We start from the raw sequence: 17140 nt of genomic DNA on the forward strand, positions 1-17140 counted from the left end.
AGCATTTCACAGTAAGGTCTACACTTATTGTATTCGGCACATGTGACAAAGTTTGATTTGATTTGAAACTTTATTTAACGTTTGTAATCTTATGTTATAGATTAGGGGCAACAGAGAGCCTAGCATTTAAGAGCGTTAGACCAGTAACCGCTTGTTCTAATCCCAGAGCCGACTAGGTGAAAATCTGCCGATGTGCCCTTGAGCAAGGCACTTGACTCGAATTGCTCCTGTAAGTCGCTCTATTTAAGAGTGTCTTCTAAATGACTAAAATGTAAATAGTTTGGCTTCTGGGGGTAGAACTGTTTACTTAATTACAGTACATTCTTGTTAGAACAGAAAACAAATATCAACAATGCTTTTTCTCATTAGTATTTTAATTGAGCATGGTGTTGATTGCTCCCCTCAGGGGCTAACTAGCAAATGAGTTATGAATTACACATATTGTGTTGAAGGCATCTGTCTGTCATCACAGTGTGAAATAGCTACCATGTAGACAATATAAGGGTTAGATGGCAGGGCCTTGTTTATGCAAATTCTACTCTATTTCACCAATGTATATCTGATTGAATGAATGGACATTTTAACCACATACAGTACTAAATACTATTATCATGGCTACTAACATGGTAGGACTGAGAAAGCATCCCTTTGGACAGATTCAATGAACAGTGGTGTATCAGGAAAGCTGCAGCATCTGTTGCATGAAATAACAATGATCCAAATGTCCCAGACAAAGTTTAAGCCTGAAGGAATCAGATGCTTCCTGCTCTGCCAGATGATCTTCCATTCTCTTTCTCTTCTCCAACTCAGGGTCTCTCTCTCTCTCCCCATCTCCTATTCTCTCTCTCCTCCCTCCTTCTCTCCCTCCCTCTCTTTCTCTCCCTACCCTCCCTCACTCTCTCCAGAGCCCCCAGGATTTTATCAGACACAGCAGATTGCTTCAGCTTATCCAAAATTCCTCCCCAAAAAACGTTATTTTGTTTTGTCTCCCCCTCTTCTCCTCTCTTCCCCTTGCTTGGTGGATTTCCCTTGGATTTTCATGTGGTTTGTTTTGGTGTGTGTGTGTGGGGGGGGTGCTGGAGAATAGAGGGCTGCTATGCCTCAGTGAAGCACATCCCTCCTCTAGAATGAGCAGGGATAATGGAGAAAAGGGACACAGTGTCTGTCGGAGCCACTGCAGAGGGGGGAGAGAGAGGGCTGGACTGAACTGACAACACACACAGGTCTAGGAGGACACACTCAGGACCAGAGGGGTAATCGGTAGGCCAAGCAGCCAGCCAGGCAGAAACTTGAAAGGAGGTATCTTCTCTGAAAACATCCAGGGCAGCGAGCAATTTGGCAGGGAGAGGGTGTGTGTGTGTGGTGGTAGTGGTGGTGGGTGTAGAGAGAGAGAGAGAGGTAGCTCCCACTACCTTCAACTCAACCAAAGTGGCAATAAAGCCCAAACTTTTCCGCCTCCATACATCTATTTATACTGTTAACCACAGCAGCATCCCCGCTAGTAGACTGTTAACCACAGCAGCATCCCCGCTATCAACCTGCTAATCGACATTCTGAGGAGAACTAAAGAGATGGAGAAACATTCAACACAGTAACTGATGGATCCATCCACCGCCAGCCTCTGATACTACAGGACAATCAGGACCAATAAATTCACACACTGGGGCCTTAAACATTCATAACCTCCAATTTCTATCAGTTATCATCGGCTTGGAGAACAGAGAACACCTCTCTCTATCTCCCTCTCAAGAGGCCCTTTGGGCGGCGACACGGCTTAAACGACAGCGTCATTATCCGGACAAGAGCTGATAGCGAGATAATCCTGCCCAAGCACACTATACAATCCACTGTCCACAACTTTGGGTTGAGTGGACAGGACAGGAGAGGAGAGGAGAGGAGAGAACAGGACAGGACAGGAGAGGAGAGGAGAGGAGAGGAGAGGAGAGGAGAGGAGAGAACAGGACAGGACAGGACAGGAGAGGAGAGGAGAGGAGAGGAGAGGAGAGGAGAGGAGAGGAGAGGAGAGGAGAGGACAGGAGAGGAGAGGAGAGGAGAGGAGAGGAGAGGAGAGGAGAGGAGAGGAGAGGAGAGGAGAGGAGAGGAGAGGAGATGAGATGACAGGACAGGACAGGACAGGACGGGAAAGGACAGGAGAGGAGAGGAGAGGAGAGGAGAGGAGAGGAGAGGAGAGGAGAGGAGATGAGATGACAGGACAGGACAGGAGAGGAGAGGAGAGGAGAGGAGATGGCTATACAACTTTGTTAACTGGGATTATGAAGCAGGTGACCTGGCTTTGTTAAGAGTGCAGATTCCTCTGAGAGGAAAATGTGCAATCTAAAATGCCTCATCTTCCATATCAACCCACATATGGACCCATAGTAGTCGAATGCAGCTTGTTGCTTTCCATTACCATGGTAACACCATGGTAATAACCAACTTGTAATAGTTGCAATTTTCTCTGTGGGTGGAGTTGTGGTCAGGATGGATAACAGGGCCATGCTGCACAGTGGTTTGAATCAATCTTGAGTCTGACCATGGTGTAGTGAACAAATCCTGAGTCTGACCATGGTGTAGTGAATCAACCCTGAGTCTGACCATGGTGTATTCAATCAAACCTGAGTCTGACCATGGTGTAGTGAATCAAACCTGAGTCTGGCCATGGTGTATTCAATCAAACCTGAGTCTGACCATGGTGTAGTGAATCATCCCTGAGTCTGACCATGGTGTAGTGAATCACTCCTGAGTCTGACCATGGTGTAGTGAATCAATCCAGAGTCTGACCATGGTGTAGTGAATCAACCCTGAGTCTGACCATGGTGTATTCAATCAAACCTGAGTCTGACCATGGTGTAGTGAATCAAACCTGAGTCTGGCCATGGTGTATTCAATCAAACCTGAGTCTGACCATGGTGTAGTGAATCATCCCTGAGTCTGACCATGGTGTAGTGAATCACTCCTGAGTCTGACCATGGTGTAGTGAATCAATCCAGAGTCTGACCATGGTGTAGTGAATCAACCCTGAGTCTGACCATGGTGTATTCAATCAAACCTGAGTCTGACCATGGTGTAGTGAATCAAACCTGAGTCTGACCATGGTGTAGTGAATCAACCCTGAGTCTGACCATGGTGTAGTGAATCAATCCTGAGTCTGACCATGGTGTATTCAATCAAACCTGAGTCTGACCATGGTGTAGTGAATCAAACCTGAGTCTGGCCATGGTGTAGCGAATCATCCCTGAGTCTGACCATGATGTAGTGAATCAAACCTGAGTCTGACCATGGTGTAGTGAATCAATCCTGAGTCTGACCATGGTGTAGTGAGTCAATCCTGAAACTGAAAATGGTGTAGTGAATCATCCTGAGTCTGACCATGGTGTAGTGAATCAATCCTGAGTCTGACCATGGTGTAGTGAGTCCAACCTGAAACTGAAAATGGTGTAGTGAATCATCCTGAGTCTGACCATGGTGTAGTGAATCAATCCTGAGTCTGACCATGGTGTAGTGAATCAATCCTGAGTCTGACCATGGTGTAGTGAATCAAGACATACTAGGTCTATGTCTGAAATGGCTCTCTATTCCCTATGCAGTGCCCAGTTGTTGACCAGACACTAGGGAGTAGGGTGTCATTTCAGACACAACCTAACAATGGTCAGGGCTAGCCTGGTCCCAAATCTGTTTGTGCTGTGTAGCCAACTCCTATGAGCGTGGCATGACAATGGCCATAGGAGTTGGCAAGGCATCACAAGCTGATCTGAGACCAAGCTGGTCTATCAGCAGGAGGCTCAGAGGAGAGATCAGCCCACATGGATGGAGGAATGGAGGTTGCGTGCCTCTCAAGGCAATATTTCTCCTCTGATCTCTGGAAGGAATGTGAGAGGAGGTGATTCTGGACTGATACTCTGGCACTGCTCTACTAGGCTAGATTATCCCTCCTACAGGCCTGTTCTGATGGATAGATTAGGATAGGAGATGTGATACTGGCCACTGGGACAGAGGTGATAATGACCCAGTCACAGAGCCTTATACAGTTTCTCTCTCCCACACCTGGGCTGTGATAATGATCACCATCACTTTGGCCAACAACAACTCAGTGACATGTCCAGTCCTCCAACAGCATATTACTGCACAGTGACTGTAACCTTTCCTCTATACAGTCATCCCGCTGGGCAAAAACTGGTTGCATCAACGTTGTTTACACGTCATTTCAACAACAAAAATTCAATCTGATGATGTTGAATCAACATGGAAAACTGATTGAATCGTCTTTTATTCCCCCCCCCCCAGCTTTTAACCTAAATGAAATAAAATGGTGAATAAACAATAGTTGACATCTCAACCAAATGTAAATCAAAAATAGATGTAGAAATTACATCAATGCCCAGTGGGAGGGGCCTCACTACCACACTAACCCTAACAACCCTCTCCACACACACCACTAACCCTAACACCCCCTCCACACACACCACTAACCCTACCACCCCCTCCACACACACCACTAACCCTAACACCCCCTCCACACACACACACACACACACACACACACACACACACACACACACACACACACACACACACACACACACACACACACACACACACACACACACACACACACACACACACACACACACACACACACACACACACACACAGCACTAACACTAACCACCCCCTCCACACACACACCACCCCTGTCAGATGAAAAGGGCCCTGCAGTAAGCCCCACCAAGGCCCTCCACCAGGTGACTCAGTGACCGCTCCACCACTCTACGATAAAACGCTCATCAATCACTGGGACTAATCTCAGGTTCAGGCTGACACCTTCATTGTTCTGGGGTTTCTATAGCTGCTGCCTCCACATAAAGTGTTATAATGCCAGCTATACTAAGCAAATGGACCGTCTGCTCTCCATAGAGCCATTCTAAAGTGGGTACTGTATGCCTTTGATGTGCCATATGCAGCACTGACAGCAGTCTAAGGATTATCTGGTAGTGTAGCTGTAAGCACAGTCTGAAGGTACACTACATGACCAAAAGTATGTGGACACCTGCTTGTCAAACATCTCATTCCAAAATCATGGGCATTTATATAGAGTTGGTCCCCCCTGTTCTGCCATAACAGCCTCCACTCTTCTGGGAAGGCTTTCCACTAGATGTTGGAACATTGCTGCGGGGACTTGCTTCCATTCAACCACAACAGCATTAGTGAGGTCGGGAAATGATGTTGGGTGATTAGGCCTGGCTTGCAGTCAGCGTTTCAATTCATCCCAAAGGTGTTTGATGGGGTTGAGGCCAGGGGTCTTGGCAGGCCAGTGAGGATCTTCCACAACGATCTTGACAAACCATTTCTGTATGGACCTCGCTTTGTACACGGGGGTGTTGTCATGCTGAAACAGAAAACGGCCTTCCCCAAACTGTTGCCCCAAAGTTGGAAGCACAGAACAGTCTAGAATGTCATTGTTTGCTGTAGCTTTAGCATTTCTCTTCACTGGAAGTTAGGGGCCAAGCCCGAACCATGAAAAACAGCCCCAGAACATTATTCCTGCTCCACCAAACTTGACAGTTGACATTTGGCATTAAGGAAGGTAGCGTTCTCCTGGCATCCACCAAACCCAGATTCGTCCGTCGGACTGCCAGATGGTGAAGTGTGATTCATCACTCCAGAGAACGCGTTTTCACAGCTTTACACCACTCCAGCCGACCCATGGCATTGCGCATGGGGATCTTAGGCTTGTGTTATCAGCTGCACAGCCATGAAAACCCATTTCATGAAGCTCCCGACAAACAGTTCTTGTGATGATGTTGCTTCCAGAGGCAGTTTGGAACTCCATAGGGAGTGTTGCAGCTGAGGACAGACAATGTGTATGCAGTTGACCGGGGCAGCTCTAGAAGGGGAGAAATTTGAGGGGAGAAATTTGATGAACTGACTTGTTGGAAAGGTAGCATCCTATGACAGTCCCACGTTGAAAGCCACTGAGCTCATCAGTAAGGCCATTCTGCTGCCAATGTTTTTCTATGAAGATTTCATGGCTGTGTTTTATACAGCTGTGAGCAAAAGGTGTGGTTGAAATAGACAAATGCACTCATTTGAAGGGGAGTCCACTTTTTAATTTTTTTATTTAAATCTGTTATTTTACCAGGTTGACTATGTTGACTGAGAACACGGTCTCATTTAAAGAAACGACCTAGGGAAAAGTTACAGGGGAGGGGGATGAATGAGCCAATCGTAAACTTACAATTGTTGGCCAAATACATTTAAACTCAGTTTTTCACAATTCCTGACATTTAATCCTAGTAAAAATTCCCTGTTTTAGGTTAGGTAGGATCACCACTTTATTTTAAGAATGTGAAATGTCAGAATAATAGTAGAGAGAATGATTCATTATAGCTTTTATTCCTGTCATCACATTGCCAGTGGGTCAGAAGTTTACATACACTCAATTAGTATTTGGTAGCATTGCCTTTAAATTGTTTAACTTGGGTCAAATTTTTCAGGTAGCCTTCCACAAGCTTCCCACAATAAATTGGGTGAATTTTGGCCCATTCCTCCTGACAGAGCTGGTGTAACTGAGTCAGGTTTGTAGGTCTCCTTTCTCGCACACGCTTTTTCAGTTCTTCCCACAAATGTTCTATAGGATGGAGATCAGGGCTTTGTGATCGCCACTCCAATACCTTAACTTTGTTGTCCTTAAGCCATTTTGCCACAACTTTGGAAGTATGCTTGGGGTCATTGTCCATTTTGAAGACCCATTTGCGGCCAAGCTTGAACTTCCTGACGGATGTCTTGAGGTGTTGCTTTAATAAATCCACATAATTTTCCTACCTCATGAAGCCATCTATTTTGCGAAGTGCACCAGTCCCTCCTGCAGAAAAGCACCACCACAACATGATGCTGCGGCTTGCTTCTTGATCTTCGGCTTGCAAGCCTCCCCTTTTTCCTCCAAACATAACGATGGTCATTATGGCCAAACAGTTCTATTTTTGTTTCATCAGACCAGAGGACATTTCTCCAAAAAAGTACGATCTTTGTCCCATGTGTAGTTGCAAACCATAGTCTGTTTTTTTTATTGCGGTTTTGGAGCAGCGGCTTCTTCCTTGCTGAGCGGCCTTTCAGGTTATGTCGATATAGGACTAATTTTACTGTGTGTATAGATACTTTTGTACATGTTTCCTCCAGCATCTTCACAAGGTCCTTTGCTGTTGTTCTGGGATTGATTTGCACTTTTCACACCAAAGTAAGTTCATCTCTAGGAGACAGAACGCGTCTCCTTCCTGAGCGGTATGACAGCTGCATGGTCCCATGGTGTTTATACTTGTATACTATTGTTTGTACGTGGTACCATCAGGCATTTGGGAATTGCTCCCAAGGATGAACCAGACTTGTGGAAGTCTACAATTTTTTTTCTGAGGTCTTGGCTGATTTCTTTTGATTTTCCCATGTCAAGCAAAGAGGCACTGAGTTTGAAGGTAGGCCTTGAAATACATCCACAGGTACACCTCCAATTGACTCAAATTATGTCAATTAGCCTGTCAGAAGCTTCTAAAGCCATGATATAATTTTCTGGAATTTTCCAAGCTGTTGAATGGCACAGGCAACTTAGTATATGTAAACTTCTGACCCACTGGAATTGTGATACAGTGAATTATGAGTGAAATAATCTGTCTGTAAACAATTGTTGGAACAATGACTTGTGTCATGCACAAAGTAGATGTCTTTACCGACTTGCCAAAACTATAGTTTGTTAACAAGAAATTTGTGGAGTGGTTGAAAAACGAGTTTTAATGACTCCAACCTAAGTGTATGTAAACTTCCAACTTCAACTGTATAGTGTAGCTTTGTATGAATGATACTGAGTGAAATGATGAAGGATATTTTTGATCCAGCCAACTTCCCATTGGGCACAAACATTAGTTTGTTTTTTATTTACAATTGGTTGTGTTGTCAACTAAAGTGAATCCACCATTAACTCAACAAAACATTTCACCATGAAATTGGATTTAGGTCAAATGTGCTTAAAAAATAATAAAAATTCCTTTACGTTGATGACAACAAATCCAATCCGTTTTTCACATTGATTCAACGTCATCACATAGTTTATTTTTTATTTTGTGGAAATAGCATTGATTCAATCAGTTTTTGCCCAGTGTTTTAACATCACAGATATTGAGAAAGTCTTGAGAATGGCCTTGTGCTGAAATGTTGATATTTAATAGTTTCAACTATATCCTCTGTTGTTTTTCTACTTTTCAAATTTGATGTAAATGGAACATTTTATCATTTCAAATCAATGACTGAATCGTATAGGCTTTGTTTTTTTTGTAATGCAAAAAAGCATCCTCCTTGACTTCCAGCCCTCTTCCTGGACCCTGGAGGACCTCATGATAACATTGATAAACTGGCCCCTAAAGAAACACCATCAAAATGGTGCCCTGCAATAAAAAGCAGGCGGGGCCCCAGGAAATGTTCATATTACCCATTGCTTTAAGAGGTTTGGGCATATCTCCGATAATAAGGAAACCCTCTAGCTATCGCTTCACTTTATTTTATTTCTTTATTTCCCCAAACTGAGCAGAATTTCTTCACCAATCTATCTGGTCAAGGCCCTTGGAAAGGCTAACAAAAACACTTGCATGTCCTGAAATAAATACAGCAATTTCAGTGTTCATCCTCCCTCCTTCACTCTGCATGTCCAGTATATCTATGACCTCTCTCTCTCTCTCTCTCTTCCTCTCTCTCTCTCTCTCTCTCTCTCTCTCTCTCTCTCTCTCTCTCTCTCTCTCTCTCTCTCTCTCTCTCTCTCTCTCTCTCTCTCTCTTCCTCTCTCTCTCTCTCTCTCGCTCTCTCTTCCTCTCTCTCTCTCTCTCGCTCTCTCTTCCTCTCTCTCTCTCTCTCTCTCTCTCTGGTCTAAACAAAATTATCTTTTACATTTCTCACTATGGAGAACACCTTGTTTCATGCCCCACTGCATAGATAAACAGAGCAGATAGGAGGGTATCACTGTACGCAAGGTTCTCTCTGTTGAGATTTGTGTGTACGTGCATGGGTGTGCGTGAACCATGCAACGTTTGGAATTATTGAAGCTGGCAGACAGACAGATGGAAATGAAAAGTGTTTATCTCCCGGTAAGACTGATGTTTCTGTCAAATGGGGCTGGCATCAACATAAAGCATCTCTCTGTCTCTCTGTATAGTGTCATATGAGAGATTTAAAACCTGTCTGTACAATGGGGCGCTCCTCACTCTAACCTGTTAGTCTTGGAGTCTGCAATAATTGAATCATAATGGGTGTACAGTTTCACACTCTTCCCTTTGGCAAAAAATTCTTAGGTCACACAATTTCAACCAAACTTTTGTTCAAGAAGAAGAGCCTAGAGAAACCATTATCTAGTATATAATTCTAATAATCATTTCTAACACATTTGGCCAACACCCCCTCAGACATTTAAAACACTTGGAATGTAAAGGTGAGATCATCCCAAGTCCGTATGGTTATAGAAGCCATGGAGGATCTGTGACAGATGTCAAAGACTAGTAGTAAACAAAAGTGGTCTAAGTACTGGGTGGTTCGAGCCCTGAATGCTGATTGGCTGACAGTCGTGGTATATTGGAATGTATACAACGGGTATGACAAAACATTTATTTGTACTGCTCTAATTACATTTGTAACCAGTTTATAATATCAATAAGGCACCTTGGGGGGTGTATGTGGTATATGACCAATATACCACGGCTAAGGGATGTATGCAGGCACTCCTCATTGCATTGTGCATAAGAACAGTCCTTAGCCATGGTATATTGGCCAAATACCACACCCCCTCGGGCCTTATTGCTTAAATATTCCCGTTTGTATTCAGTAGTGAGAGAAGAGACCTTCAGTGTGGATGTCCAGAAATGCGTGTCCTGTATAATGAGTATTGTGTCCAGTACAACTTACCTTGGAAGGTGACCACAGGGTGCTCTCTCCGGGTGCACTCCGGCCGAGAAAGGTACAGGGAGGCGGGCGTGGGGTCGGTCGGGGAGAGGAGCAGGGGTTTCTGGGACAGCGCGTTAGGGAGGGGCAGCAGGAGCAGGGGGAGGAGCAACATGCCAGGCACAGACATGGGGGTGGCGTACCGCGGCAACGCTGCCATCACGGTGATGGGGCGGAGCCTCTCCTCTAGCTGCCAAAGTGGGCCTCTGGAATACAACTGTGAGAAAAGAAGAAGGGAAGAAAGAGAGGAAGTTAGAAAAAAGAGGAGACATGTCATGCAGAGCCTGTGGTTGTGTGGTAATATTTATGGTTCTTGACATATATGTACAACCTGGAGACTGGGGTTTGATCCCCTTGTCCCCCTGTTTCTCTCCCTTGTGCCCCTGTTTCTCTCCCTTGTGCCCCTGTTTCTCTCCCTTGTCCCCCTGTTTCTCTCCCTTGTGCCCCTGTTTCTCTCCCTTGTGCCCCTGTTTCTCTTCCTTGTCCCCCTGTTTCTCTCCCTTGTGCCCCTGTTTCTCTCCCTTGTCCCCCTGTTTCTCTCCCTTGTCCCCCTGTTTCTCTCCCTTGTGCCCCTGTTTCTCTTCCTTGTGCGCCTGTTTCTCTCCCTTGTGCCCCTGTTTCTCTCCCTTGTGCCCCTGTTTCTCTCCCTTGTGCCCCTGTTTCTCTCCTTTGTGCCCCTGTTTCTCTCCCTTGTGCCCCGGTTTCTCTCCCTTGTGCCCCGGTTTCTCTCCCTTGTCCAACCGGTTTCTCTCCCTTGTGCCCCTGTTTCTCTCCCTTGTGCCCCTGTTTCTCTCCCTTGTGCCCCGGTTTCTCTCCCTTGTCCAACCGGTTTCTCTCCCTTGTGCCCCGGTTTCTCTCCCTTGTCCAACCGGTTTCTCTCCCTTGTGCCCCTGTTTCTCTCCCTTGTGCCCCTGTTTCTCTCCCTTGTGCCCCTGTTTCTCTCCCTTGTCCACCCTGAGTCTCCCACTTGTTTAGCTCCCCTCTGATTTCACAACTGTCTGAATAAAGCGTAGAAAATATGAGAGAGAGAGAGAGAGAGAGAGAGAGAGAGAGAGAGAGAGAGAGAGAGAGAGAGAGAGAGAGAGAGAGAGACTACGAGCAGCCAAGTCTGTGACGTACCCCTGACCTCACCATAATCATTCAAAGTACGCAATTAAACCTCAGAAGTTAATTTAACGGCTGATTAATGTTGGAAAATTGAATAAGAGGATGGTGGATTGTTCAATGGGGTGCAACGTACCAAAACCCTGTGTGCTTAAAATCTATGGCTCAAAGAAATGTACTTAACACAAGAAAAATGCACTCCACAGCTACTCTCTACGGAGAATGTTTTTTGTAAAAATTGTTTTGAGCAGATGACGCACATGAATAGCTGATAGTCATCTCACCTCTCACAGTGCTGAAGCAGCCTTGGTATTATGGCACAGACCTGGGTTCAAGTACGATTTGAAATCATTTCAAAAACTTCAGCTGGGCTTGATTGAGCGTACCTATAGCAGTGAATCCAATAGAATAGTCAGAAAATGGAAAACCCCGCCCATCTTGGCACTCCAGGCAGGCTAAATCAAACGCTGGAAGTATTTGAAAGATTTCAAGGCACTGCATCTCTTTTGAAAACTCTGGTTATTCAGTTTTACACACAAGCCAACATACATTTTTTAAATCTTTATTTAACTAGGCAAGTCAGTTAAGAACAAATTCTTATTTTCAATGACAGCATAGGAACAGTGGGTTAACTGCCTTGTTCAGAATGACAGTTATGTACATTGTCAGATTGTTGATTTAAACTTGCAACCTTTCGGTTACCAGTCCAACACTCTAACCACTAGGCTACGCTGCCACCCCTAAATAATATACTCAACTAGAAGAAAATACAAATAAAATGTTTTTAAAAATGTGCTTTAAAGATACCTTACTTTAGACAAGTTAAACACACCGGGCAGAAGGCTACAAAGGTTAAAGGGCCATAGGTAGTACAGGGACAGAGCAGAAACCTCACCATTGTTCCTGTAAACAGACAAGGGATAAGGGTGGAGAAATGCAAACACTCACAGACAGTCATGGCCACAGACCGACCATCCACTGGACCAAAAAGAAAGTTTACAATGCTTTAAAAAATATATATATAATAGTTATATGTAAGCGTGAAAAAAAAAACCAGGGCAAAACAAGCTCACATTTTAGTCTCTGACCGGGCAAGATGAACAAGGCACCCGCAGGTCAAAATCAATAAGCACACCATTAACCTTATCCCCCCCCCCCCCAAAAAAAACACAAATAAATGCTCATCCAACCCTTAAGTCACAGGGGAGTCAAACACAGACTTATCTTTGTTTTAATATGAATGCCATCAGAGATGGACTGTTTAAAGTAAGACCGGAATGGAGCCCAAGCCTCATTAAACAGTTTGGGGTTCCCACGTGAATTTAATTAAAACATGTCTAGTTTCAGAGAGCACATCTCTCACCCAATATTTATAAGATGGGGGAGCTGCCAACTTCCAGTTCTGTAGTATTAGCCGTCTAGCTAAAAGAGTTGTATAAGCAACAGTGTCCGACTGGATTCTTGATAGGGGGGTACCCATGGGCAGTACTCCAAAAAGGGCTGTAAGGGGAGACGGATCTATAACTGTGTCATATATATCAGAGAAACATTTAAATATTAATTCCCAGAAACCTTACAGTTTATGACAGCCCCAAAACATATGCAACAGTGTGGCTGGTTCCATTTAACATCGGACACAGGTAGGATCAAAATCAGAGAATATTCTTCCAAGTTTGGCCCCGGACCAGCGGATACAGTGAACCACCTTGAATTGAATGAGGCTGTGTCTAGTGCTAAAAGAGGACGAGTGCACCCTGTGCAGCACAGATTCCCAGGTGTCTTCCCCAAGTTCCCCAAATCCTTTTCCAACCGAGTCTTTAAAGGCACCAAAGAAGGGTTCTGTAAGTCATTAATGATTGCATATACCTCTGAAATTGCACCCCTAGGAAGCTTGTTCAGCTCAAAGATGCTCTCTATAGCTGTATTCGCAGGCCTATGGGGAATTTCAGGTGTGGTAGTTCTGACAAAGTTCCTAGTCTGGAGATAGCGGAAAAAGTGGGAATCGGGGAGGTTGAACTTTTCCTGTAGCTGAGCAAAAGTGGCAAATGGATCATCAAAGAATAATTGGGCAAGTGAGGAGAAGCCTAGTGAGTGCCAGATGGCAAAAGCCTCATCATCTAAAGATGGCGGAAATAAAATGTTCTGATTGATTGGGCCTGATAGAAAAAAGCCTCTGAGGCTAAAGGCTGAACGGAACTGATTCCAAATTTTAAGAGACTGCTTTACAATTGGGTTGACACACTTTTTTTTGCCTAGGGACACTTGGAGAGACGAGCACAACACAGACGAAAGTGCAGCAGGTTTACACGATTCCGAATCCATCTGGACCCAGAGTGGTCTAGGACCAGTAGGATCAGTCTGCAGCCAGTACAGAAGGGCTCTGAAATTTGCAGCCCAATAGTAAATGAACATTTGGTAGAGCTAAACCACCCAATGCCTTAGGCTTCTGTAAATGTTTTCTACCAATCCGTGGTACCTTGCCATCCCAAATAAAATTCATGAATGTTTGATCCAGTGAATTAAAAAAAGATGTTGGAATAAAACTGGGTAAACGTTGAAATAAATATACAAATTTGGGCAACATATTCATTTTAATTACATCAATCCTTCCAATAAGAGAAAGAGGTAGTGAATTCCAAAAAGTAAAATATTGTTTCAAACTGTCTGCTAGAGCAACAATGTTTTCCTGAAACAATTGTGAATATTTCCTTGTCACTTTAACTTCCAAATAGGTGAACTGATCCCGGACAATCCTAAACTGAAAACTTGTTAAATAGCACTTTAAAGCAGCCTTATTTACAGGAAAAAGCTCACTCTTGCCTAGATTCAGCTTGTACCCTGAGATTGATCCAAACCTTTTAGGAACAGATAAGGCACGTGGCAATGAGGTATCAGGTTTGGAGATGAACAAAAGGAGGTCGTCAGCATATAGAGAGACTATCTGCTCTAAGCCCTTCCTGATTATTCCTTGAATGGCATCATTAGAGCGTAGTGCAATGGCGAGAGGATCGATTGCCAAAACAAACAACAAGGGGGAGAGTGGACAACCCTGACTGGATCTGCGGTCCAAGGGAAAACAGAGAACAAGTTGATAGTCCGTACCGAAACCATGGGAGAAAAATAAAGAATCTTTATCTACGCAATGAATTTGGGGCCAAAGCCAAATCTATAAAGGGCAGCTGTTAGGTAGTCCCACTCAACGCAGTCAAAAGCTTTTTCCGCATCTAGTGAAACCACCACTTCCAGGTCCCCCGACGCTGGGGAGTACAGTATATTCATAAGGAGTCTAATATTGAAACAAATGCCTATTTCTCACAGAGCCAGTCTGGTGTATTACTTGGTGTAGCGAGCCTTCCATATGGATGGCTAAGAGCTTGGCTAGGATTTTGTAATCACAGTTTAAAAGCGAGATTGAGCGATAGGATCCACATTCATGGGAGTCTTTGTTTTTCTTTAATAGTAATGAGATTTTACTCTCTGTTCCAGACGTTCTAGACGACCAATTCTTATTGCTTTTAGCCGTACCCTTATTTTACTCATCCTCTGTTCCTCTGGTGATGTAGAGGTGAATCCAGGCCCTGCAGTGCCTAGCTCCACTCCTATTCCCCAGGCGCTCTCTTTTGACGACTTCTGTAACCGTAATAGCCTTGGTTTCATGCATGTTAACATTAGAAGCCTCCTCCCTAAGTTTGTTCTATTCACTGCTTTAGCACACTCTGCCAACCCGGATGTTCTAGCTGTGTCTGAATCCTGGCTTAGGAAGACCACAAAATATTCAGACATTTTAATCCCAAACTACAACATTTTCAGACAAGATAGAACTGCCAAAGGGGGCGGTGTTGCAATCTACTGCAAATATAGCCTGCAGAGTTCTGTCCTACTATCCAGGTCTGTACCCAAACAATTTGAACTTCTACTTTTAAAAATCCACCTCTCTAAAAACAAGTCTCTCACCGTTGCCGCCTGCTATAGACCACCCTCTGGACACCATATCTGAACTGATTGCCCCCCATCTATCTTCAGAGCACGTGCTGCTAGGCGACCTAAACTGGAACATGCTTAACACCCCAGCCATCCTACAATCTAAACTTGATGCCCTCAATCTCACACAAATTATCAATGAACCTACCAGGTACCTCCACAAAGCCTTAAACACGGGCACCCTCATAGGTATCATCCTAACCAACTTGCCCTCTAAATACACCTCTGCTGTCTTCAACCAAGATCTCAGCGATCACTGCCTCATTGCCTGCATACGTAATGGGTCAGCGGTCAAACGACCTCCACTCATACATTTACATTACATTTAAGTCATTTAGCAGACGCTCTTATCCAGAGCGACTTACAAATTGGGGCATTCACCTTATGACATCCAGTAGAATAGTCACTTTACAATAGTGCATCTAAATCTTAAAGGGGGGGGTTAGGGTTAGGAAAACGCTCCCTGAAACACTTCAGCGAGCAGGCCTTTCTAATTGACCTGGCCGGGGTATCCTGGAAGGATATTGATCTCATCCCGTCAGTAGAGGATGCCTGGATATTTTTTTTAAATACCTTCCTAACCATCTTAAATAAACATGCCCCATTCAAGAAATTTAGAACCAGGAACAGATATAGCCCTTGGTTCTCCCCAGACCTGAATGCCCTTGACCAACACAAAAACATCCTATGGCGTTCTGCATTAGCATCGAACAGCCCCTGTGATATGCAGCTGTTCAGGGAAGCTAGAAACCATTATACACAGGCAGTTAGAAAAGCTAAGGCTAGCTTTTTCAAGCAGAAATTTGCTTCCTGCAACACTAACTCAAAAAAGTTCTGGGACACTGTAAAGTCCATGGAGAATAAGAACACCTCCTCCCAGCTGCCCACTGCACTGAAGATAGGAAACACTGTCACCACTGATAAATCCACCATAATTGAGAATTTCAATAAGCATTTTTCTACGGCTGGCCATGCTTTCCATCTGGCAACTCCTACCCCGGTCAACAGCACTGCACCCCCCCACAGCAACTCGCCCAAGCCTTCCCCACTTCTCCTTCTCCCAAATCCGTTCAGCTGATGTTCTGAAAGAGCTGCAAAATCTAGACCCCTACAAATCAGCCGGGCTAGACAATCTGGACCGTTTCTTTCTAAAATTATCTGCTTAAATTGTTGCCACCCCTATTACTAGCATGTAAGTCAACAAACAGATTACCGACCATTTCGAATCTCACCATACCTTCTCTGCTATGCAATCTGGTTTCAGAGCTGGTCATGGGTGCACTCAGCCACGCTCAAGGTCCTAAATGATATCTTAACCGCCATCGATAAGAAACATTACTGTGCAGACATATTCATTGATCTGGCCAAGGCTTTCGACTCTGTCAATCACCACATCCTCATCGGCAGACTCGACAGCCTTAGTTTCTCAAATGATTGCCTCGCCTGGTTCACCAACTACTTCTCTGATAGAGTTCAGTGTGTCAAATCGGAGGGTCTGCTGTCCGGACCTCTGGCAGTCTCTATGGGGGTGCCACAGGGTTCAATTCTTGGACCGACTCTCTTCTCTGTATACATCAATGAGGTCGCTCTTGCTGCTGGTGAGTCTCTGATCCACCTCTACGCAGACGACACCATTCTGTATACTTCTGGCCCTTCTTTGGACACTGTGTTAACAACCCTCCAGGCAAGCTTCAATGCCATACAACTCTCCTTCCGTGGCCTCCAATTGCTCTTAAATACAAGTAAAACTAAATGCATGCTATTCAACCGATCGCTACCTGCACCTGCCAGCCTGTCCAACATCACTACTCTGGACGGCTCTGACTTAGAATATGTGGACAACTACAAATACTTAGGTGTCTGGTAAGACTGTAAACTCTCCTTCCAGACCCATATCAAACATCTCCAATTCAAAGTTAAATCTAGAATTGGCTTCCTATTCCGCAACAAAGCATCCCTCACACATGCTGCCAAACATACCCTTGTAAAACTGACCATCCTCGACTTTGGCGATGTCATTTACAAAATAGCCTCCAATACCCTACTCAACAAATTGGATGCAGTCTATCACAGTGCAATCCGTTTT

At 44.5% G+C, this 17140-nt stretch overlaps 1 protein-coding gene across 5 annotated transcripts in view; it reads right to left on the bottom strand.

The window, feature by feature from the left end:
• LOC118385854 (semaphorin-5B-like) overlaps positions 1–17140 on the bottom strand; it is a 355620-nt gene that overhangs the window by 219812 nt on the left and 118668 nt on the right. For all 5 annotated transcript variants that reach the window (XM_052522729.1, XM_052522727.1, XM_052522725.1 and 2 more), the window contains exon 3: positions 9934–10186. In XM_052522729.1, the coding sequence (XP_052378689.1) occupies positions 9934–10129 (196 nt within the window). In that variant the 5' untranslated portion in view covers positions 10130–10186. The remainder of the gene's footprint in view (positions 1–9933; positions 10187–17140) is intronic.

This window comes from Oncorhynchus keta, chromosome 7, assembly GCF_023373465.1.
Source record: "Oncorhynchus keta strain PuntledgeMale-10-30-2019 chromosome 7, Oket_V2, whole genome shotgun sequence".
NCBI classification, from domain to species: Eukaryota; Metazoa; Chordata; class Actinopteri; order Salmoniformes; family Salmonidae; genus Oncorhynchus; species Oncorhynchus keta.